This window comes from Nannospalax galili, unplaced genomic scaffold, assembly GCF_000622305.1.
Source record: "Nannospalax galili isolate Female #2095 unplaced genomic scaffold, S.galili_v1.0 scaffold57, whole genome shotgun sequence".
Classification (NCBI taxonomy): Eukaryota; Metazoa; Chordata; class Mammalia; order Rodentia; family Spalacidae; genus Nannospalax; species Nannospalax galili.
Window position 1 is genome coordinate 93,285 of NW_008340555.1, and position 26,476 is coordinate 119,760.

The 26,476-nt window shown below is 37.3% G+C and overlaps 1 protein-coding gene across 8 annotated transcripts in view; it reads right to left on the minus strand.

Moving 5' to 3' along the window:
- Positions 1-1,253: 1,253 nt before the first annotated feature.
- Ccser2 (coiled-coil serine rich protein 2) overlaps positions 1,254-26,476 on the minus strand; it is a 190,698-nt gene continuing 165,475 nt past the window's right edge. For 4 of the 8 annotated variants that reach the window (XM_008835582.3, XM_008835579.3, XM_029564728.1 and 1 more), the window contains one exon: positions 1,254-6,095. In XM_008835582.3, coding sequence (XP_008833804.1) covers positions 5,307-6,095 — 789 coding nt within the window. In that variant the 3' untranslated portion in view covers positions 1,254-5,306. Of the gene's footprint in view, positions 6,096-18,273; positions 18,407-26,476 lie in introns of all 8 variants that reach the window. The other 4 variants (XM_029564730.1, XM_008835590.2, XM_029564729.1 and 1 more) reach the window with 3 other exon arrangements.

Genomic DNA, 26,476 nt, shown 5'->3' on the forward strand with positions numbered 1-26,476 from the left:
AATAAAACGGAATGAGGAAAGTCAGCATAAAGGAGCCTTTCTGTCGTGTTCAAAGGAAAACAAGGAACAGGGAATGCAGGGAAGGGCTGGCTGCTCCTGAAGTGGATGCTATGATGCTAAGACCACCTACGGCCATCATTCCCAGGAATGCAGGGAAGGGCTGGCTGCTCCTGAAGTGGATGCTATGATGCTAAGACCACCTACGGCCATCATTCCCAGGCAGGTTCCATCATGCCCTCTGTGCACACAGCAGCCAGCAGAGCAACCAAGACAACTCACCGCAAACCCAACACAGCAGAAGCCAGGATTATTAACTCCTCAACTGTCCTTTACTTAGAGAAAAAAGATCTTTGGAATGGAAAATATGGAACCAACAGTGTAAGTGAAGACACCAAAATGAGCGTGCCTGACTGAAAGGGAAAATTTATGTCACTACAAGCAGTACTTGCTAATATGTTGGGGCCTCAACGATGACAGGTATCTCATTTAATATTTTAATTATTTTTATTTTGTGTATGTGTTTTGCCTGCATGTAACTGCACCCAAGTTGTGCAATACCCATGGAGATCAGAAGAGGGTGCCAGAACCCCTGGAAATGGAGTTACAGGTGGTTGTTAGCCACCATATGGGTGCTGGAAACCAGAAGCAAACCTGGGTCCTCTGCAAGTGCTCTTAACCACTAAGCCATCTCCAGTTAGCCAGTCCCAACACAGGTATCTTAAGAGGAAGAGAATGCCATTGTCAAACTTATTAATGAAATGTCCCTCACCTTCTTTCTAGTATGTACATAACCACTTTGTAATACAACAGTATTATATCAACTTTTAGCATTATATCTGATTACATTAGGAAATACATTCCCCATTTGTATGCAAAATTTTATTATAACAACTTTTTGCTCCAAGGTATTTTATACGTGGACTGTTTTGAAAATTATTAAAAGTAATTAAAATGACAACATTTTCCCTCTGGTACAGCATTCTAATCCAGGCAGTTTCTTCGGATATTTGTTATCTTTATCAGTATGCTGTTCCAATATTTTCCTAAGGTAAAGACACTTTACTCAAAAGCAAATGAAAGCAGTGGGCAGCTGTGACAGGTGAAAGGACACATCACAGCTTGTGTTCGATGTGTGTGGAGGGTAGTTTGTAAATGCATCCAAATTTGAAAATAAAATCCAGCAAATGAATGGTATCATGTGTGTTAGTGGGAAAGAGATATCAGGAAACAATGGAAGGACAAGCAACTTTTTGTAATTATGAACTTTATTTTTATTTACTATGCCAACATTTTCAAGAAAGAGACTTTACATCTGATTTTCATAATTCATTTTACAGGCAAATTCTAATATACATTATGTACTCTGAAGTGGTTTTGAAACTCCACGGGAAAAACACACTGCAGATACTATTTCTGGTTTTTGTTAGCCATGACTTAGATACTCAGGAGTCATGACTTAAAAGAGATTTTACATTCTTAGGGCCATCATTATGTCATGATGGCAAAGCTCTATCAAGGAGAAAGGGAGCAGTTTTTCCCCAACAAGATTAAGACATAATCTTTCATCAATAACATAATTATAGAACCCTCATAATCACCTCTCCAAATGGATCCTCTCAAATTGCTGCAGCAGAAAACTTAAAAAGGACATTTGGAAAGACCAACAGAAGATGGAATTCAAGCATCAGAATTAAGAAAAGAGCAAGGCCATCATCCCCAGGGAAAATAAGTATTTGTATTACAGTTCTAACTAATTTTCAAATGTGTGCATAAGCATGCAAACATAACCACCCAAGTTAATTCAGCAACACGAAAGCTACTGTGTAGGAATGGAGAGGGTGTGGAATTGGTGCTGCAGTCTTACTGGCCTTCAATGCAACCCCAGTGCCCAGGAGCCCAGGAATCCAGAAGTGCACCTGCATTTGGAACACAATCTATGCCACGGGACCTTTTCCAAGTGACAGCTACAGGGGTCCCATTCTCTTTGATGTATTGAGTAAAATACTTAAAATGGACAATGGGCATTCAAAGAAAACTTAGTACTACAATGGGCAAAGTGACATGCTGGGAGTGTAGGTCTGTGAAAGGCTGTACTGATATCTTTGAACAGCAACAGTGACAGAAATTCACTTCACTAAACAAAGCCACACCCAGGAGGCATTTTGATATTTCAGGCACAACTCCAAGCAATTAAGCTCATTTAAAGTGCATATCTGATATTTTCTTTCATATTCAGATTTCTACTTTTAAAATGCTTAGTAAGTTCCCTAATATCTATATAAATACAACAAACAGTAGTCTATATGCCTGAAAATATTGCACAAATGAAAAATGAGACTCCAAGAATAACAGATAAATGGTATCAGTTATTAGAAATCTTCTAAATGATACAACTCTATAATCCCTTAATGCCTTAAAGGCACTTTCCCTGTGCCAATAAACATCTTAGACAAAGCCTTCTTTCAAAAATATTGATATCCATCTGGGCATGCTGGTGCTGGCTTATACACCAGCCCTTGAGAGACTGAGGCAGGAGGATCGTGAATGAATGTAAAGCTTGCCTGGGCTACATAGCGACACCTAACTCAAAAATAATTTTTTTTTGAAATGCATCCTATTAAAAGCCAAATATATAATTCTCCATACCTTTTTCTCTTTCATAAATGTAAACTTAACCAACCCCTTTCCTCAGGACTTAGAAGTCAACCACTTCAACCATTTTCACTGAGAGAGCTAAAAGAACAAGTAAATTCTGTGGAGGAACGCTTGGCACTGAGCTGATTTACAGAGCAATAAAGAGCGATCAAGCCAAATCCGAGCATGGCCTCTGATTATTCAGTAGCGTTATATCCTCACTTCCATTCTAATTTAACATTTACTAAGCAGCAGACAAGATGGTATTCTTGCAGCTTTTAAGGAAAACTGCAGGCAAATACTCGATGCTGTTTATGGAAGCATCCTAGGTATTTTCTCAACAATTATGCTTCAAAATTACAATGATGAGGGCTGGGTATGTAGCTCACTTGGTAGAGTGCTTTTCTATGATTCATGAGCCCCCCCAGCAATACATAAACCAGGTGTGGTGGCTAACTCCTTTAATCCCAGCCCTCTGGAGGTAGAGGCAGAGGGATCAAAAATTCAAGATTATCTTCAGATAAACAGGGAGTTAGAGGCCAGCCTGGAATACATGAGACATTGTCTCAAACAACAACCATAAAAAAAGAAAAAATAGAAAATTATATTCACGAGCCTATCGTCTATTAAGAAAAAGGTACAGAGAAGGTGAACTAATGGATTAACATTTCTGCAAATTCATCAGGGAGAAAAAAACAGAGTGGGAAAAATACTAGAATAAACAAATTGCTGGAGTCAACATTTCTACATAACAGACAATTAAAGACATTTTCCTCACCCTAGGGGCTTAAAAATAAATTTAAATTAAGATTTTCCCCTAAGGATAAGACCAACTTATAAAAATATTTTGTGAATGCCTATACCAATCTTCTAAGTCAATTAAAACCATACTAATTCATGAGCATGTTTTATCTTAGGGAATAGAGTAGAAACATGTACCACGTGTACCTAGAGCTACCCTGGTTCACTTCTATCAACAAGGAACCCTGTGTGGACAGTGTGACAACTATGGTAATGGTGTCTGCACTATGTGCAGGATGTCCTGAACATCAGTCTTTCTCTGATGGAAGCGCTATGTTGTGAGTGTATGCTACTAGATCAGTGTGCTCATCTGGGCCTAAACCCAAGACATTCACTTGAGGGGTTCGGACCAGTAAAGACTGCATCAAAATGACAGCACACAGCACTTTGGAAATTTCCACTAATGCGCTTGATGCTGTCACTTAGAAAGGGGCAGATATTTTAACATATATACATTTTTAAAGGAATCCCTGGAAATAATTTTACATCTGATTTTCATAATTCCTTCTGATACTTTTTGGGGCCATAATTCCTTTTGATACTTTTTGTGGTCAGTTAATCAAAATTGACCTTGTGAGGTTATCTGTCTGAAAATTATTAATTTGAATTAAAGCAGCTATGGATGACAGCCTAAAGGCGACATTATTTGGAAGAACAGAACGTAAATTTAAGTGGCCTCCAGCATAACTGAGCTCCTATCCACAGTCACAGCTACCTTTTGTAGCTCATTAAAATGAATAATATCTTTTAATGAGGTACAGTTTCCTATCTACAATTTAATTTTTTCTTCCCAAATCTACTTTTAAAGAAACTGTCATTCAAACTTACAGAAAAGGGAAACCTAGGAAACTCAGAAAAGTAAACCTATTATTAGCCTTAAATGTATTTTTTTTTCTGAAAATGTTATAACCTATTTTGCTACAGAAAACAAATTTTAAATCCCACTGAACAGGATACTTCTATTCCATCAATATTTTGTGCAAATATTTCAAGTCCATTATTCCAGTCTTTGAATATTAGCAAAGCCAATAAGTGGAAATATTACAATACTTAATTTAAAATGTATTTTGTGGAACCTTAAAATAGCTATGATGGATTCAAATTCAAAACTGAATTGCTAGCAAAACTCTAACACGAACAGAGGTTACAAATGATATGCCTTTAGGCATTTCAAGCTCTCCAAATTTATCCAGTAGAAATACAAGCAAATGGTATATGTGTGTGTGAAACAAGGTGTTATATATATAAAATGAATACTGTCAGCCTGGGGATTTGTCTGATAAAAAGATAAACAGTAGAACTGGGTTGATGATCCTAGAAAGGAAAAATAAAACTTACATGGACTTCCCATTAAAAGCCTGATCTTTATTCATCACAAAGCTTTTGCATAGACCTCTTAAATATACAAAACACTGGCCAGAACTGTTTACAGATTACCACCTTCCATTGTACTATGTATCTTTAGGTAAAACAGTAGTCAGTCACAGGAGGGATAAACAAAGGAGTAGGGTTCTGAAAACCAGAGTCAATATGGACACTACGACAGAACTAAATGAGCAAAACACACATCTTGCCTGTTTTAAGTGGAATATTACTTTTTTGGATGTGCAGAGAGGTGGGTAGGAGGCACGGAGACTGTGGAGGGCCTCTGAGATGGGTAAGTAAACTTGTGTTTACCTGAGACAAATATGTTCATATGGTATAGACTTCAACCAAGATATAAAATGGAAGAGCCAAACCAGTAGAAGCTTCCACATTTTAATTTTAAGATTTGCTATAATGGAACCTCCAACACAGTAGCAAACTGCACATAAAGCTATTACAGAGCAGACCGTTTTCAAAACACAAACTGGCAGGTGATGGCTATGTACTTAATGTATCTTTGGTTTAGGAAGACGAGAGTATCGATTAGAGGCCAAACAATCCCCAGAATGCAAACTGCCATGAGGACTCTGCAGGATTTCTCTTTGCCGTGCACTGGGCCGTGGGATGCTTGTCTTGGCCTGGAAGTTTTGAGGCTGTAGTTGGGAATTGCTTATTTGTTTTTGTTTGAAAGGGCCAGACGGGGGGCGGAGTTTAGATACTTTAAGATTTAAATTATTTGCAAGATTTGTTTGACTAGATGTTAGCTGAAGTTTCATTGAATTACATGGTGTGATTACTGGTAACTTCTTACAAGTGGAAGTCCTACTTGGAGATGACTCAGAATCTGGAGGAGGTGCCAAAGAACTCAAGATGGACGGCTTTAAAAGCTGCAAGGATGTGGGCTGAGACCGGTTCTTTCCAACTCTCTTAGTCTGGTCCACTGTACTTGACTGGGGAGGTGTCTGAGGAGGAGTAGGTTCAAACTGCACATCACTAATTTGATTCTTTGCCGAATGATAAGGCTCTTGAGCATTCATGGTCACATTCGGAGTAATTTCAGGTGTATCCTTCACTACATCTATCGTGAACTGTGGGCTAGATGAACGGTCTTCCAAACCATAGTCGTTTTCTTGTGGCAAGCCCTGTGTAAAGCTTCCATCTGGATGTGCACCACCCTGATACATGTCCTGGATTGCATGCTCACTGTGGGCCTCGGTATGTTGTGGCTTTATTAGTTTTCCCTGGGTGTGGTCTGTGGGTCTGGGAAGGCTGCTGGAAGGCTGTAGTACTTGAGGCTGTTAAAATTAAAAACAGTATTACCAACAATTTATTAGAAATCCACTCAGAGTTCATGCAAGTCCAGTTACGTAGTACTGCCAACCTACTAATCTTTAATGTGGAAAATATGTGATTTCTCAAAAGTAAAAAAAAAAAGAATTGCAATATTCAAGCAAGTTCATGACACACATTTAAAAGTGATAATGCAAACAAAAAATGATACAAGCAGTGAACACTGAACAAAATACAAAATTAAATGGAAAGCAAAGAAAACCTTGAGTCCTGATTAGAGAGAAAAATAGCCCCTGCCTTATTAGATTCATTATCTGTGACTTATCTACACAGGAACCCAAGAGAATAACTTCTACAGCACCGAGGTTTACCCTCCTTAAGTAGCACTCACATTTCACAGTAACCTTCAGAACATTACTCATTTTAAAGCTTGCTTCTCATGGATGTTACCAAATGCTATACCTCTGCCAAGAATTATCGTCAGACAAAGTTTAAAATAAAGACTGTACCGTCAGTTTAGGTGAAAGTCTAATGATTTCAGCACAAGTAGTCAATACATTTAGCCCACTATATGCAAGGCACTGAGTCAACCCCTAGCACTCCTATGCCTTGTCAGTCTTGGCAGTGACAGCTGTGAGCAGCACCAACATGCAACTGCCTAGAACCGGAAAATACACAGCAGTCAAGTTCTCCAGGCCAACCAGCCTCACATGTACTGTGTAGCTCACTGTGAAGTCACCTTCCACAAAAACAGAGAAAGGGTGCCTTCTCAAATCAGTAAGATACAAGGGTCAGGGACTACTGGACCTGTCTGGACACAGGGGTGGGTTTACACAAATCAGTAATCATTCGTCTCCCACACATACTTTCTATTTAATTGGAAAAGGGTTTTGAACCATGAATAACCATGAATTTTAAGGATCATTCTTCACTAACAGAATAACTTTTACCGTGCTAATCCACAAGAAACCTACACAGTACCTCTCGTGCCTCCTACAGGCATGGGTCTTTTTACTGCATCATTTGTGTTCCTTCATTCTTTGACCAGCACTGTAAAAGTGGATGCCCAGGGTTGGCAGCAAGGGAAAGGACCAACAGGGCTGGGGGTGGCTGAGAACAGGCTTAGGATACAGAAGGATGACTGATGCTCCCCCAGTACTTAAAAAGAAAGCAATAATACCAAGACCTGCACAAGATCAAGTCAGTCAACATTCTAGGATGGAGCAGGGAGGGGATCATGAGCCTCCATCCCTAGCTGAGGAGCTATTAACAATTGATGGCTTCTGGGGAATGGAAAATCAGTTTTCTTTAAGGGTGTAGCCTTGGTAGATCAACCAAGTTCTAGGGGATAGCCCCACACTCTTGAGTATATGGGCAGCACATTGGATTTGGTGAGTAATTAAAATAAAAAGACACAAAGCTGGGCTGAGTGGGGGATGGATTTGGGGAGTTAGGAGTAAGGGGTGAATATGATCAAAAAACATTGCATGAGCTAGGCCTAGTAGTACACAACTTTAGTACAGGACTCTGAAAGCAAAGGCAGGTAGATATTGTGAGATGAGGCCAACCTGGTCTATATATGTATAATAAGTTCCAGATCAGCTGGGGCTACAGGGAGACCGTGTCACCAAAAAAAAAAAAAAAAAGTATGCATGTATAAAATTCTCAAATAATTAGTATTCATTTAAAAAGAGAAAACAATAATCAAAATCACTCCACACAGAGGGATGTTAATATTAAATCTTACTGTAGAATGTTTAAAATAAAGTTCAACCCGGTTGCTGCCAAAAGCTAAATATCCAACTGTAAAGACAATGGACATTTTCATAATCAATTATCACAGAGATAAATGAACTGTCCTTCAAACACAATACATTAAAATAAAACCACCACTAATTAATTCAATAGCTTCTCCTTAAAGCTTCCTGGTGACCATGTAAAAGGGACTGAAAACTTCAAAAAGACCAGTAGGAAAACAGAGCAGGGCCCTGCTACAGATGTCAAATCTACCCAAGGTGAGGGCAGGAGAAGGGTAGCACCAGTGACCAAGTGCATGGGGACGTCTCTCCTCCTTCCACCTTCAAATGCAGGAAGGCATTCTCCCCCAATTCTTAAAATCTCAAAGCAATTTAAGAATTGAAAATATCACTGACAATTTAAAAAATGACACGTTGTAATACATCTATTGCCGGAGGAACAAAAAGGTGCTATTAGCCCCAAGGGATAATACAGAAGTATGCTTTTCTACTTAAGACAAAGAAGTAAGACAGCCATGCCTCAAGAAAAGGTCCACTGTGATCTGGAGATGAGTTATCCATTTGCCCTGCTGATTACTCACATTCCCCAATCGGTCACTGTTAATCAGAGAAATATGTGGGGACATAGCAGAGTCAGAGAGACATGCTGCGTATATTCAATGTAACGAAGCTCCATTTCCAACGCTGAAAAATTAGAAAATGACAAGGTTTCTAAGAATACCATGGTGAGTCTTTTCCCTGAGGAATTACCACTAAAGAGTTACACAAATAAAAGTCGTTATTATCACCTAATTACATTAAATCAATCAGTGATTTCAACATGATAAATAACACAGATTTTTGCATTTTATCAGAGGTTAATTTTAGTGACATGATTTCCCTATTCCAAAACACATGTCCCATGTTTATAAACTATAATTTGGGAAATTCCACTGTTAAAAAGTCTCTTTCAGGCTGGGCGTGGTGGTGCACGCCTTTAATCCCAGCACTCAGGAGGCAGGGGCAGGCAGATCTCTGTAAGTTCAAGGCCAGCCTGGTCTACATAGGGAGTTCCAGGCCAGCTGGGGCTACAGGGAGACCCTGTCTCAAAAAGACCAAAAAAAAAAGTCTCCTTCAAAGAGAACAAGAGAGTTCTATAATGTGAGGTACAAGGTGACAACTGTGGAAGAAGCTTCCCACATGGACTGGGCTGCCATCCAGAAAGAGGGAGCTACCCCTAACACTACTAAACAATATAGATGTACATTGTTGGTCTGTTGCTTACAGTAAATTTTTTCTAAATGCTAAACTTACATAAAGGCAAAATGTCATAATTCATCTTGCCTACACACTACTGTGCTATGCCCACCAAAGATGTCCTTTTACACGTTTAGGATGAATATAAAGATCTCATGTCCTCATGGATAGCCCAAAGACTACCCAGTCCTTGAATGACTATTAAATGTACAGTACTAGGAGTGAGGAAACCTTGATGTGAGCACAACTCTTCCTGTGCTTGATGGACCTCCTGAAGGAGGCCAGGATCGAAAAGAAAACAGAAACCTGGCTGGAGAGGTCACGAAAGGCATGCAGAAAGGGTAAAGAATCTGAACTGAGGTTTTAAAGGATGAGCAGGAATTTGCCAAGTAGACAGAGGAAAGGGCATTCTAAAAAGTGGGCTGGTACATGTGCCATGCCAAACAGTGAACAAGCTGCTGTGTCATTTCAAACGTCAGCAGAATATGGAGAGAACACTGCTGTGGGAGAGTAGGCAAGGCCAGCTCCTAAAGGAACTCACCAACCTAAGCAATTCTGACTTCATGCTGGCCGAGTAGAGCTACTGGAGAATGCTAAGCATAGATCATTTAGGATGACCATATTGGTAGAACCAGTGAGAAGCGTATTGAAGGGAAGAGACCATAAGAAACAGCCAGGTAGTAGCTGCCAAACAGTCCAAGTAAGCTACCTTCAACAACTCAGGTAAAAAATTAGGGGTAAAATCAGGATATTGGGATAGAGACAAAACCGAAAGATTTGAAGGGAGGGAAATTTGAGTACTTCCTGTATCTGGGCAAGGTCTCTGGGAAAGTACAAATCAATCCATGCATTTCATAGCTACTAGCCCACAAAACCCAGAAAGCATAAGAAAGCCCACCACCACTGGGGGATTCAGCAACATCCTGTAGTCATGGGAGTAGAACTTAAGTGGAATTTGCAGGGGGTTTGTTAGTGAAGCTCTGAGAAGTAGCCTCATGTCCAACATCTTTAACTGGGTACAGCAACTTCAATTCTTACAGAACAGCATACCATTCTGCAAATACTCGGGTTAAAGAGTTACATGTGTCAAAATCAACAGCGACAGAAACAGGTACTAATGGGGGTGGGGGGGTGGGGGTTTGCAAAGGCTTGATTATCTTCAATGATAATCTGAAATACCTATATAGACTGCTTGCAAAGATAACAAGAGACTATGAACTCTTGTGCAAACACTGACACACTTTATCTGGCTTTCACAGTAGTTAATATTCCTAGTATTTGGCATGTGGTGGGGATTAAATATATGCCTGTTGTAAAAATGAGTGAGTATCAGCTGTTTATTTAAGAATGGCTTAATTAGCCATAAATTGCCAAAGGGAGACTTTTCTATTAGGTCAATAATAGATCATTAATGATTAACTAAAAACCAATTTTTAAAAACTGACGGACAAATAAATCTGATAACAGTAAATAAATCTTAGTTTCTTTAAGTTTGGTGTTAACTTACTTCATGTTTAGAACAATTACTCAGGTGTTCACTTGAATACAAGTACCTTTCATAATGAGCTACAAGTTTAGCCACCAAATGTTTTTTACTTAAGGTTAGGCATCTCTGGACTTAGGAGCCCAGGAAAGCTATACCAACAAGCATTAAACTGTTTTCCTCTTCTAAGTCTAACAATATGACAGAAACATAAAGCTCTTAGCATAGGGCTTCCTAGCATACAGGAATACATGTTCTCAATATATGTCGCCTATGAGAGGTATAACATGACAAATTAAAGGTATGGCTCTTTTATAACTGTGTCTGGTAAAATTTTTATCATCATAAAAATAAATTGGCTTCTATAGAACATGAGGTTTCTAGGCTCAAATGCATAGTTCAATAGTCTGAGTGTCTACATATTTTAAGTCAGCAGGCATATCTAATTCCAACACCAAAGTGAAGATTCCTTTATTTTCTTCCTGGACATAAGAACTAGAGTTAGAATGTGAAAAGTACAGTAAAGCACAGGAAGAATTTTCAGGAGGCTCTGTGAAGGAGCTAGTCAAAGTACTTAATTGCTTAGCTTCTAGAATGAGACTGATACGAGTTTGAGTCCTGGATCTATGCCTTATAATTGGTGAGATACTGGGCAAATGATCCCAGATTCCAAAATGGAACTTCATAATTGAATTCTGTGAAGAGTAACATCCATACAAAGTACTTAAAATAATGCTTAACACATTAAAAACAAAGAAATGTTTTGCTCTAGACAGAGAGACAAGGCTTTCCTTCTTCCCTCCCAAGTTCCCATCACATGTGTGATGTCTACTTTTGCTGAAAGTGGAAGATACTATCCTCTTCTTTTTCTCCTTGAAACAAGGTCCCACTATGTAGCACTGGATGTCCTGGGAACTCACTATGTAGACCAGGCTGGCCTCAAGTTCACAGAGATCCACCTGCCTCTGCCTCCTGACTGCTGGGATTAAAGGGCTGTGTCAACAGCCAGTACCCTCTTCTTTTTCTAAATGAGAAACACTGATGTTTAATGAGCCTTCTGTCCAAATTTCACATACTTTAGCAAATGGCAAAAGCAGATTCTGAACCATGAGAGAATTTAAAATGCAGCACTAAAACATTACTATGTGTTATTTAGGTACTTGTAAATCCATGAGCTTTCAGATTATAAATCAGATGATTATTTTAAAGTTTTATTGTAAGTTAAAAAAAACCCTACATAGTCACTACCCTCATACAGGTACTAGCTTTCCTGAAAAATTCCATTTCCTTCTTAGTTGATTCTTGCCTACAAAGAATAACCATTAGACACCAAACCCAAGGCATTGGATAGAGTAGTCTGTCTGGACAGAGGTGGTTCCACAGTGATCCAAAGAGGAAAACACTGAGAAAAGCAAATGAACATTCATCAGTGAGGAAAGCTGTGGAATCTGTGCTGTCTCATAGGAACCCCAAAATCTCGAGCATTAGTTGAGGAAAAGTACACATGACGGGTTCCATTAGCATTCCTCTAGGGTCACTAGGAAAAGATGGCAACTAAAATGCCAAGTCCTGACTGAGTAAAAATGTGCAAAGTAGAAAACAGCAGATACTCTGAAAGTGTAAAAATGTTATCGCATAACACAGGAAATACCTAAAGTTATTTTCTGGGACACATACAGTATTATTGTTATTATTAAATACATTTTAAAAGTTAAAGGGAAGATGGAAATGGAGTAATCTGTAACATGCCTGTAATTTCATGCATGCTCTGACATGCATCATGCAAACTGGGAGGAAAAAGAAAAGCAAAAAGTGATCATGAGGAAGGTGGTAGGGAAAAAATCTGAAATTGTACTGTACCACGCTTTGTCAGAGAAGTAATGCACTAACTTCTCAACTCCTTGCCAATGGCACAATGGGAGAGCGGAGACAAGAAGAAGACAGGACACCGGCATCAGAGACCAGACAACACCAAGGAGCGCCACAAAGGGGCAGCAGCCATGAGGACCTGTTTGCTATTGCTGTGCTTTTCTAGGCACTACTCATTATTTTACTTAACATATTTGCATATTTTAAAGCATTTTAATAGATTTATACTTTCTTGTTAAAGTGGCTCACAAGTTAGTACAAATATTCATGCCTATACCAAAGTATACGAAAAACTTCTCACACAAAGGAATCACTTGAATTTTATCACATGAAATACTAAAAAGATTTTGACACAATTGAATAATCACATTCCAAAGGCATAAGGAAGTTAGGCCCCATGTAATGCCTTATGAAGGAGAAAGTAGAAATTAACTTTTTAGTAATTTTAAAAAGTTTCTTGAACATTACAGAGGTAAATGAAATGTAGTAATTATTAGTTTATTTTTATTGCTGCTACAGCATTAAAGATGACTTAAAGGTATAATCTAACTTATGTCTTAAATAATACATAAAGTTCTATACATCACTATGAAGACAAAAGACTTATAACTAGATTTAAAGACTTTTTGTCTAGAGTTCACACAAAGCTAATCACAATTTCCAATTATGTTTGGAAACAAAAAGAAAAACTCTTTTGCCCTTTCGATTTCAGAATGGTGCCTCCAGGTTTAGAAATCTTAGAGAATGCACTGTTAACAAATATATAACTTAAAAACTAAAGAAACATTGAATTCAATGGTTTTCTAAATTCATAGCCAGTTAAATGCTTTTAAAAAATTTTTTAAGTCAAAGTGATTAAGAGTGACTAAAGTATTTACTACTGAGACACAATCACTGAGACATGACTACTTCCATCAGTCAGACTATGTCTTAGATACAGAACCCACCAACATCTCAATGACATGAAGGGCAGTTCAGGAGAAAAGAATCTACATTGCATCTTAATAGTACAGTTCCTTTGGTATAGCCAACAGAGCAGGGTGCTGCAAGTGCTACACCACAGCAGCAAACGCTGGCTTAAAGAAACAATCCCACAGTCTATAGAGTGGCTTGTCATAGAAAGTTTCAGATAGAAAACACTAATTGCTGTCCCTGCCATGACTGCAGGTATTTAGAGAAATTAACACACGTCTAGGTTTATGGGAAGTGCCACTAGACCATGAGTCAGATGCACATTTCTAATCAACCAATCAATAACTATGCTAGATAACATTTGAAATTAGTTGAAAAAATGTACACAGTATCAACATTAAAAATTGGCTTAATGTGAAATAGACTTAGTTCAGTTACTACCAAATTATTCTAATTTCCATTTCATTCAAAATATTTTATTTTTATGAAAAGTCACTCCCAGAACTAATTTCTCATTAAAGTACTACATCTGAAGCTACTTAGCATATGAAATTGATTAAAGTCCCACCCTGAGGTCAATCAGATTGGGTCATGGAAACTTAACCTATAATTTTTGCAGAATCAATGTCAAACAGAAAAAAGTAGATTATCTCCATGTGATAATACACTGCTGTCCACAGAAAAACAGTGATTTTAAGTTACAAAACATGAAAAATGTATATGATACAAAAAATTAGAAATACAAAAGATTCTCACTTTAAAAAGACTAGAAGGAAATAAAAATATTTCCGTTCTTTTAATTCCTCTATGAGACACTATACTGTATTATGCAAGGGGAAATTTTAAATTTTAAAGAAACGGTCATCTACAATGGCTCTGTAGGGCTTTTTTACATTCCTTTCTAAATCAGGCACTGGTTTTAGAATGGAGTGTAATTCTAGTTTGCTCACTTAGTCTAAGCAAACAATAGCATCATTCTGATTTATTTATTTACATTGTTATTACTATAAAACTGGGGTGATAATAATAGATGACTATGAGTTATTGTGAAGATCAAGTGACAGTTCAAATACTATGCCTACATAGCCAATGTTCGTTTTTGCCTTTTTCTTAAATACATGGCTGCATTTTACAAACGCTACATAAAGGCTTTATACATGAATAATTTCCAAGCATCCAGTATTGAAGCAGTTATTGGATTAAGGGTATGAACCCTGACCAGAGCAATTCTTTTTTATTTTAATTTTTAAGAATTTCTTTTATTTTATGAACGTTTTGCCTGTGTGTACATGTGTGCACCATGTGTGTACAGCATCCAGAGGTCAGAGAGGGCATCAGATCCCCTGGAACTGGAGGTATGTACCCAGGTTTCCCGCTGAGCAGCCTATGCTCCCAACTGCTGAGCCATCTCTCCAGCCTGTGACCAGGGCAATTCTTGAGCCAAAAACTCAAAAACAACCAAACCTGATGCTGGAACTACTACCATAATGGAGTGGCCAAGAAGCAGGCTAATGGCTTGTGAAGTCAGGACGACTGGCTGGCTGAACTGAGGAACAACTGGCTCTTGCTCAGGGCTCATCACTATGCCACCATAGCTCCTGGTATATGGGCTTAATCATTAGGAGGAAACACATAAAAATGATTTTAAAAAAGCTTTGCTATGATGATATAAACTGTATAAATATTAAGCTACCTATGCTTCTTTTCTCCCCACCTTGGATGTATGGTGTGCACATATACATGTGTGTACATATCCTCAGTCACTAGTCTAAACTATGCACTGAGACGGTTTCTGAATCAAACCTAGAGCTCACTGACATAACTAATCTTGAGAGCCAGCTCGCTTTGGGGATCCTGTGTCTACTCTCCATCGCTGGAATTTACAGGCAGGTCATCATGCTTGCCTGGTATTTACATGGCTTTTGGGGATTCAAAACTTGAATCTTTATGCTCACACACTCAACACTACTGAGCCACTTCCCAAGTCCCTACCTAAGCTTCTTACCTCCACAGCTGAAACTAGTATGTTAAAACTATGAATACTCAGACATCTATGGAATAAAATATACTAGTGTTTTTCTTATTGCAAATTGTTAATAACATTTTTCAAATTAAAAAGTAAGTAGAATAGAAGAAAATATGAGGGTATTACATCCTAAGAGAAAGTACTATTTAAGAATTGTATTTTAATTTTAAATATACATATGCATGTATTAGGTCATAAATACCTATTTGTACATAATACATAATGGGTTGTGATGTAAAATGAATTTATCATCACTTGTCAAAAGGATTTTTGACGTATACCCTGAAGGTTATATAAGAGGAAGATTAAAAAAATACAAATCCATGATTTTAATGTAGTCACAGTGAATATAAACATTATTAGAATATAAATTTAGAAACCAGGCAACAAATCAAGAAAACTGCTTAACTATTAAGACAGATGTAGACACATGTAATGCTTTTTTGGTGTTTTAAAACCATTTCTGGGGCTGGAGAGATGGATAAGGAGTTAAGAGAGCTGGCTGTTCTTGCAGAAGATCCTGGTTCAATTCCTAGCACCCACAAGGTGGCTAACAACTGTTTGTAACTCCAGTTCCCCTGACGCCCTCTTCTGATCTACATGGGCACTGCACAACACAAGTGCACTTACACATACATGCAGGTAGTACACTCAAACACATAAAATAAAAATAATATTTTTTAAAATTTCTTTTTCTTCCCATCTAAGTTATTGAGCACAGAAAGAAAATAAAGATACAGAGAAATTCTAAATTCTTTCAAATAACATAACAAAGAGCAAATTTTGAAAGGTATGTTAGATACGACATCAAGCAGGTGTTTTAAAATATGCTTTCTGAAGCATCACGGATTCCTTTAAGCATATGCTCTGGCAAGAGAAACTATCTGGAATTGCCATTATGGTTTTCCATTTGCCAGAAGCAATTGTTTTGTTAAGTTTTCCTATTATGAGGTAGGGTATTTGTCATTCTCAAGTCAATGCAGTTGACACTGAGAGTAGAAAGAATGAACCAGTGCTACTTAATACTGAGGTCTCTACTGACAGCAGGAAAGATATCCAAATGGAAATTGTTTTCTGCTAACCTATCAAAAACTTAATTTGAAATCAGAAGACAAACTTCACAAAATAAATATTTAGTATTTATTCTCAATTTTAAAATGTAGGAAAAAATTCAAGTAAAATTTCCAGAGAAAGGGGGGGAAAGCCACATTTAGACTCTCTTGGGAATCTCTAGGAAAGACATATTCACCCACCCTGAGTGGATAATACATTCACACTGAGAACTAAATCTTACTTTCTACTAAACTGGAGGTGTAGAAAGAGATTTGGTCTAGAAAAACCAGAGATCAGTCTGGATCACAGTATTGTAGCACACCATCAGAAATGAAAATATAGCCCTGAACCCAGTGGAAAAGAAGAAACAGGTACCAATGGAAGGCCAATGGCCCAAGGAAAGGATAAGAAAATTCTCAAGAGGAATAAATTAAGAAGCTGAACCAGTGAGATGGATGTTTCTAAGGACATCCTAAAAAAATAAATCTCAAGTTATCTTGTAATACAGGATAATTAAACTTCAACTCCATATTCTAGCTAGTTGAGAAGAAATATGATGGGAGGGGAAAGTTTTAAAGGCTTTCAGTAAGTGAAAAGGTGGGTGGATTAATCTAAGGTCAGTCTCTCAAACCATGTTGGCTACTGACTACAAACAAACCTAAGAATACATTCTCAATTGTTAATGGTTCTATTACTTCACTAGCTGTTTCCTATGACTGCCACGTGCTCAGATTCCTTAAACAGGACAAAAAGGATGCGAAGTATCTTGCTAAGTGAAGCAGAGAGTTTACAAAGGTAGTAGGAGATAGTTCCTCTTCTTTTTGCTTCCACTAAGTAAGAGAATTTGCTGCAAAATAACCTGTTATAAAAAGCTCCATGAACTCTCCATTTTTCATTAAAAGGAAGGCACAAAAGGGAGAGGCCAATAAACAAGCTATGTCTTCTCTGGAATTCATGGTGATACTTCGTAATTCTAAGTAAGTTAAAACATGAATTTTCATTTAAATAAATCATATTCCTAGCCGTTTCAAATTCCCCTTTGGACATTTGATATTTCACACAAAGATAATTAATAAAAAATTAGTTGAATTATGTTAAGGATAAATCCCTGAGAAGACGACCAGAAGGTTCTGTTTTTCCATTAATATTAGCTTTTTTGGGTGACTTTTCAAAAAAGAGAAAACATAGCCTACTTACCAGGTAAAGTTCAGTATATAATACAAAATAGTAAACACTGTGTGGAATACAGACTGAATGCAAATTAAATTGCTATACTCAAGTAACAAGTGAATCATTAAAAATGTTAGTAAACCATGCACATTCAAAGTCATTTCTTCTGTGCTGTAAAGCAGCTAGCAAATTATAAACATATATTAGTTGTTAAAAAAGAGAGCCTTGAAAAAAATTAAAAATATGTTTTAGATGGCAGTTAAATACAATCAAAGCCTTTGATTAGAAAATATTTAAAGAAATGTGCAATGGTCTAGTGAGTCTGATCCATAAACAGTATGCATCTGTCCATCAAATCTCTGTGAACAACGTACACAGTTTTTTAAACAGCTAGGTGAAAATCAAGTTTTATTTTTGCATCTCAAGATCCTGATAAAAAAATTGCTTTTAAAGACAGATGCATGTCAGTAGTTCTAGGGTCATCAGCAAAAGGTTTAGCATTAGGATAAAATTAACCTCTGACAGATTTCAAGAGGCCATAAGTAGAGGCTTGCTCACATGCAGTCAAGGGAAATTGAGAGTAGACCACAGGGGTGCTCATTTAGCAGATACCTGCAGATTACTCAGGAGGGAAAGGAGAGGCTGGGAGAGGAACAGGGCATGCAGAAGGGAAATACCATGAACGGGAAGCCAGAGCAGGATGGGAGTGAGAGACACAGACTCACTCTGTCTGCGGTGCGGTGGAACAGTCCGTGGGATCCCCTGGAAGGAGCCCTGCCAAGGAGAGAAGGAGGGAGCAGAATACCCACCCTGTGCAGAGAGAGATGGGGAGGGAGGCATAATAAAAAAGGGAACCAAAAAGATAAACCAATCATATTTGTTTTTGCTTTTTAAAAATAACACAGAGCAACAGTGTGAATGTGAAGACAGATTTCATCTTTAACATACAGGCAACATAAATTATTAAAAATACATAATAATTCAAAACTTAATTTTCAAAGATTTTTACTAAAATATTTCTCTTCTTTGTAGTTAACACACAAAAGTCTTTCTGGTACAGATTAAATTCAACATCAAATACCTTAAAGTAACAGATTACCTAGTCTTTTGCAGAAAAGGAATTTAGAAAGGAAGATAAATTTCAAATAGTGAGATATAGAAAATACATTAATTTATGAATTAGGCAATCAAAAAAACCACCATACAATTTTTTTAATTTCTTTTCAAATACAGATTTTCAGGCAATCACAACATAAAAATAAAGAAAATTAGTTGAAGTTAGCAAAACCAACATAGAAATAGAAATAGCTTAGGATACTGTGACAGTAAGTCTTGTATAGAGAATGTGACATGCAAGCTATAGGTGATGCATGCTTCCCTATCTGAGTAACTAAAAGTTCCTCAATTTTGCTTCTTTTAATCAGATTATCAGAATCAGGAGACATGTGAAATGCCAGTCATTAAATGTCAGAGAACTAGAAACAGATTGTGCCTCAACTCTCCACTTTAGCCAAATCAAAAGAGATCCATAAATGAGGTTATTAAAATACTCTCAGTACCGTAACGGGAAATCAACCTGAAAGCCATCGTTATCTCAAGGAGTTAAAATTTGCAAGGGAAGTCCAGTGCCATGGTATACACCTGCAATCTAAGCCTTGGGAGGTTGAGACATGAGGACGAGAAGTTCAAAATCTTCACCTGCTATTTAGTGAGTTTGAGGCTAGCCGAGGCTACACAAAGCTGACTCAAAAAAAATCAAATACTAGTAATTAAAGTAAAATAAATTTGGCAAAAAGAATGTATAATTTTTCATATCAATTAATCTGCTACTGAAATATTACAAGATTACTAGTATAAATATTGGTGTTTCCAGATTTCACGAACACTATTTCAAATTAGAAAACAAAACCTTCCCACTACTGTATCAATAGTCCCTGGCTGAGGTATAATCATTTACTTCTTTATATTTAATAGTAAGCTTATTGGTCAATATAAAATAAAAGCAAAATAAGACCCATTTTCTGTGCTGATAAAAAACAAAAAATGACCATAAGATGTTAAATATAATTAATAATTTTTAGAATAGTCTAGTAAATACAGATCTTGGCTCTTGAAATTATACTTTCTTCAGTAAGTTAGCCACGTATGTTTGCAAACTACCTTAGAAAATATTTAATAGGGGATGACCTATACCCCTTATTAACTACAGTTCAATTTTGCTGCTTGGGAAACGGCCAGGTTCAAAGGCCTAACACAAAGGGAATCCTCTATCAGATCCTCCCTGCATTTTACCAGGACTACGGTCTCATTGCACAAGTTTAAAAGAAAACTTCAGAGGGCTGGAGAAATGGTTCAAGGATTAAAAGTACTGGCTGCTCTTGCAGTGGACCCAGGTTCAGTACCCAGCACCCACATGGTGGCTAACAATCGTCCTTAGCTCCAGTTCCAGGACATCCAATGCCCTTTCTTCTGACCTCCTTGGGCAATGCACACATGGATGCACTTATAACATGCAGGCAATACACTCATACACATAAAATAAAAGGTAAATATTTTTTAAAAAATAAATCCTTTCAGATAAGAACATTAAAGAACTCTCAAAGGCTTAGATTTCCCCAACAAAGACATAAGGTTCCTCTGGATGTCCCAGATTTGGGGATCTGTGTTGCCTTGGGTCATCTACAAGTCCTGTCACCTTGAGAAAGGCCCCACTCTGGGAATGTTTCCTCATCTGTCAGTACAAGGTTTGAATATGCTCATCTCTAGACACCTCACTTTTTAATTCTTACAGGTCAGCTGCTTATGTATTTGTCCAAATCCCTCCTTCGGAGTCATTCGTTGCTATCTAATTTTATAACCCTATTTATATAGCTTTTAAAACAATCAATTATGTATTAAATCATCTCTCCAGCTAAGTAATTAGCTCATAAAATAGCTTCACCATCTGTCACACTACCTATAATCTGACAGAAGTCGAAAAAGTTACTAAGTGTTGCACCCTGACTCCCTAATGCTCCTTACTACATAGCAGAATTTGAATTAACTGTTGATTTAAATTAACTAAATTACTGTGTTTATCTAGAGCTGGAGCACTAATCTGTCTTCCCTGACCACATTATGTAAGAAACAAACCAAAACCACAATGACACAAATCTTTAATTCCCCAAGACCAACAAATCAGTCTCTTGGATAGGCCAAGGCATAAGGAGAGGAAGAAGCAGCCCTGTAGACTGAATCAGTGTGCAGCTCTGCCTGCTCCTGCCAAAGATGCCCATTCATCAGCTGACTGGACAGTTGTTTGCCAGCTGAGTATATGCCAGAAAGACAGAAAAAGTTACTCATTTTATTTCTGTATCTTAAAATACCTTCCTCCACTTCCCTGCTCCTTAAAATCCTATCCAGTCTTTCCTAGCCCATATCAATTAATGTATTCCCTACTAACTTTTCTTTATCTTACCTAAATTATGATCATTCTTATTTTATAAATAACTCATTGCTCAGAATTCCTATCTCAAGGAATTTTTCTTCCTCTTATCTTGATTTGAATGTTTTAAAAATAGTAATTTTACTAAACATACCCATCCTAAGAAAAGTAGCTTTCTTTTCTTGGTGTCAGCCATATCTTTTGGTCAAGTGACTGACTCAAGAGTACAAACAACATTTCACAGAGACTAACATTTCACAGAGAAAGAAATTCCAAGACAAGATGAGGCAGACATGAATTCTTCCTCTTTCCAATGGTAAGTACAGTTAAAAACCCATGGACGTGATACATTTAAAACAATATATAAAACAAATCTAAAAATCTCAAAAAGGGGGAGATGTTAAAGTCACCCAGAAATGCAAATAAGGGCAAACTAAAGGCCTATGTTCCTAGTCAAAGGACTGGAAACAAATATCCCAGCAGCACAGAAAACCTGAACCAAAAAAACCTCCCTAGAGACACAAGTATCTGTGACTCCAGCCATTGCATCATTAGAGGCCAGCTGAGTCCTGCACCCTCACCTGGTCGTGACAGTCTTACATAGATCTCAAAGTATATGCAGAAAATATTTAACATACTTCTAACTAGGGGTGAGGAAGGGACTCAAAGAGAAATTAAGTTTTCTAAACTTAGTAGACTATAATATGACTGTATGTATATAACACAACTCCAGGACAACTAAAAATGATGTAGAATGTATACAAAAGGAACACTCAAAACACTACAATCCAAAATGGAATTCTGGATAAAGGGTACAAAGAACCATTTTCTTTTCTATAGAAAGGAAAAGATGAAACAGAAAACAAGTACAATGGTAGACTTAAATTCTAAAATATCAGTAATTACATTCAGTAAAAAGAGCTGAAATACAGTAATTAAAAGACAGATTGGCTGAATAAACCAAAATTATATTATATGCAGACTAAAAGAAAGGTATTTCTTATATAACAACACAGGTGTTTTAAAGTGAAAGATGAAAAACACATACCATTAAGGGGGGGGGGACCAAAAACAAAAATAGCATAAGCAAGCTGTATAAGCAGTGCACTCACTGGTTTGGTGAGTGTGCTCATGGTCTACTTTGCCTGGGGCACTTGACATTCCAGTGCTCTGAACTGCCAGGACAACAATATTGGTTTAACTGTCTTCAGACAAAGAGAAATGGCATTATTTTCTGCTATACCAAATACAGTTAGTTAGTTAGTTAGTTAGTTAGTTAGGTAGGTAGGTAGGTAGGTAGGTAGATAGGTAGGTAGCAGTGCTGGGAAACAAACCCAGGACATGCAAGGCAAGTACTCCAGCACTGAGCTACATCCCTAGCCCTAACACAACTTTTTAAAGGAATACCTTGAGCATAACTCACCAAACAATCTCTTAAGAAAATAAAAACTAAACAAAACAAAAGCAGCACTATTATCAAGCAAGTACTCTCAAGAGTGACTACTTCTGACATTTAGAAAATGTTTCTAAAACATCTGTAGAAATGTTTTATAAGTACCTAAAAGATACTAAAATGGCCTCAAATAATGGTCTCATAAATCATCACACATTAAAAAAGAAGTGATGTTACCTCTTCTGGAAACAATAATTTCTTCTAAAAATAGGACTGATCACACGATTTCCTAGAAAAAGTACCTGATCACCTTCCCCACTAACTCAGGTCTAACATTAAATTCTAAGGCTAACTTCCTCTCTGTGCTGCCTATACACTTGAAAAAAATGTCAGGTAACAAAAGTACATGACACAAATGAAATGGTTACAGTAACAGACAACTCTTTTGTTTTTTAATACATTCTTGGCTACTCTGCTACTTTCAATGCATACTCAAAACAAAGTTTCAGGAAGGTCTACTATAGTTCTGGAAGTTTCACATAGGAGGACATAAAATTAAGAACAGATATATCAGTTGATGGCTATAATTAGCCATATTACAATTTACCAGCCTTGAAACACAATTCCACATACCTATCAATTTTACATGACTATGAAATGTACAATATTGTTGTTTCTTAAAAACAACAACAAAAATAATACAAAAGGCATTACAGTGCAATTCTTGTGTGCCATTAGCTCTGCTGAGAATGTAGCATCTCAGTAGCACAGATGCTCTACTGCTACTTACAAAACTGGTTGACACAGGCTTTATTAAACAGCCAATGCCTAAACCTGACTGATTACACAATTTAAAAATAACTGTGTAACCTCATGATAAATGTTACTTGTTTAAATATATATATTCCATAAAAATTCTTTGAATAGTGAGTATCAATAAATACAACAGTAAGTAAATAAGAGCAAAGAAGTCCTTTAACTCCCTCTGAGTATATATCTCCAAATATACATATAAATACATAAGTTGCAATATACTACAATTCTTCCAGTGGGAGGAAATGGCATGTCTGAGTTTAAAATCAGAGTATTTTCCCACATAAAAATCAATAATGCTGTCCTAAATCAGGAAAGTATCTGGTCTCAAAGAAAATGGTCATAGGACAGATTACTCAAAACACAGATCTGTCAGTTACACTGTTGCTTTCAGTTACTTACTATGACATTCTATCTCCCAGGCAACAAAAATAAAAAGGAAAATGGCTCCTTGCTAATAAAATTATGATTGCTAGCAATAACATAAACTCTCTTTTGAAAATTATACACATTTGATATGTTTTTTATGGTGCATCTATTAGAGTTTCCTGATTTTATCTTTTCTATTTTATAAAACTATATTGGAAAAATAGTTGGCTCAGAAGTCTATAGCATGCAAATCTAAATCTAGGCAAAAATGATTGCTTATAATGTTCACCATATTTAAACTGTTGACTATAAATTATATGTGTATCTATTAATGCAATGATATGAATTAATTTTTCATTTAGTATTAGGAGCTAATACCAAAACATTTTTTTAAATGTAAGATTAGCTTTCCTTGACTTTGCTACATATTACAGTTATTAAATCAGGAGAAAAAACTAGAATTAGTTCCAACTGTGACCATTCTGAGATTTAAAAGTTGGAAAACTTTTCACATCAATACTGACTATATCCATGCATTAATTCCTACACTCATGTTCACAATCCAGGCCAGGTGGTCCTGTGGTGGTCATGCAAATTCTCTGGCTCCTCCTCTCTCTCCCTGAATGGAAACTGGGGGCTAACATTACGGTTTCCCTATTTAACTTAAGGTGTCCAAACAAATGGCTGGTAAAAACCACATGTACTGATAATTTAGAATTTAGTAGACAAGGTAACTTCCTACCTTTACATGTAGACAAGGTAACTTCCTACCTTTACATGTTAAGGTTATTTAAAACACTGGAAGTGTGTAGAGTAATAGAATTCAGTCTTAAGTATTGTTTTGAAGAATATACTCGTTCATGCCAGGTGTGGTGGAATATACCTTTAATCTCAGAACTTGGGTACTGTAATTTGGAGGCCAGCCTGGTCTACATAGCAAGTTCCAGGCCAGCTGGGCCTACAGGGAGACACTGTCAAAAAAAAAGAAAGAAAAGAAAAGAAAAGAAAAGAAAGAAAGAAAGAAAGAAAGAAAGAAAGAAAGAAAGAAAGAAAGAAAGAAAGAAAGAAAGAAAGAAAGAAAGAAGAAAGAGAGAACAAAACCCAAAAGAATATGCTTGTTCCTGGATCAATGAGAACTATCTTTAAAAAGAGCTATTAAGTGTCCCTCCACTGACGAGTGGATTATGAAAATATGGTTCATTTATACGATGGAGTTTTACTCAGCAGTAAAGAAAGATGAAATCATGACATTTGCAGGTAAATAGATGGAACTAGAAACTGTTATACTAAGTGAAGCAACACAGACTCAGAAAACAACAACAACAAACGACGTTCTCCCTCATATGTGGATCCTAGCACCAAATCCTTTTAAGTGAGTATGTATTCAGACATAACTACACGAACCAGGATAATGAAAAGGAACCAGGGAGGTAAAGGAAAAGAAAGAATCTGAAAGAGAACAGTAGAAAACAGGTGTTAACAAGGGAGCTATGGATAAAAATGGGGTTAAGGGGAGAGGGGAGGGAAGGTTATACTAGGAACCTAGGGGATAAATGGAAAGAAGGAGCTCAAGAGAGGCGGGACAAATAGGAGAAGGGTATTACTAATGGACAAATGGGAAAAACAGGGGAACCTTAAATGGGGAAACCATGGTGGAAGGGATAGATAATATGAGAGCTAAATAATACCTAGCTAGTTTTAAAAACCAGAGGGAACCATATTAGTCCAACAACCTACTGACAAATTATACATACCATATCAAGAAATATATGTCTAGGCAAGGTTTATCTGAGAGCATTTGGTCTTTGCCCGAGATTTATTTACATGGTATATGGCAATTAAAAGTACCAGACTGGGGGAACTAACTTTCTTGGATGTTTAACAGCCATACTATGAGGCCTATACTAATTTGGACAGAGGGACATAATAAAGGACAGTTTTTGCTCCTTTCCCTCCTAGGTTGACTAAGTTCCAGGGGACAATGAGCATCTCTCAAAATGTCCTGTAACTGTGGTGAGTCACCTGTCCTCTTGATCAAGGAGGCCGAGGAGACCCCACCAGATGGATTTGCCAATGTCCAGTCTACAAAAAGGAGGGTCAACACAGAGGAAACATATCCTCCATGCTTCCAAGCAAAGCCAGCCACAGTCAAGCAGGAACTTTGACTTATCTTCACATAGATGGAACTGGTAAAAGAAAGGAGCCAGGGGCTCCTCCCAAGCCCATCTGAAGAACAGATCCTCAAATGACCTTAAGAGTAAAAATAAATTTGTTTATCTGGGTCAACTGTAGGGCCTTAAACACCAAAAAGGAATGTATAACCAAAGATTAATGGGGTCAATATAATTTTTTAAGAGTCTATATGTATAGCTAAAGGCTCCTTAACAAGAAACGATGCCAGACAGGCAACACCTTCCTTTCAATTATTGACCAGGGTGGCCCAAAAGACTCCCAGACAGTAACCCAGCATAGAACTGGGAAAATGAACAGCAGACCCCAATCTTATCTAAAGGAATATTGACAACTGATTGCTGCTAGATGAGGAACAGGTGATCTTCCTAAAACAAGGATCTCTAGATAGGCTGACTAGATTCAGCAGACAGGCAAGCACTAGCGAATAGCTGGGGGTGTCAACAACACAGAGGACAGTAACAGGGATGGGCTCCAGTGTGTGGGAGGGGGGAGGCTATGGGAGGGTGCCATTTGGGAAGTGGGTATATAGAGGAGTAAGATTGTGTGGGATGTTCTGTATGCTATACACACACAAAAAATCAACAAATTTTAAAACAGACATATTTGAGGAGGATGCATAAAAATGTACTTCATGTTCAATAGTAGAAGTGATAAACATTACCAGTGAAATCTACCTGATGACTTTATA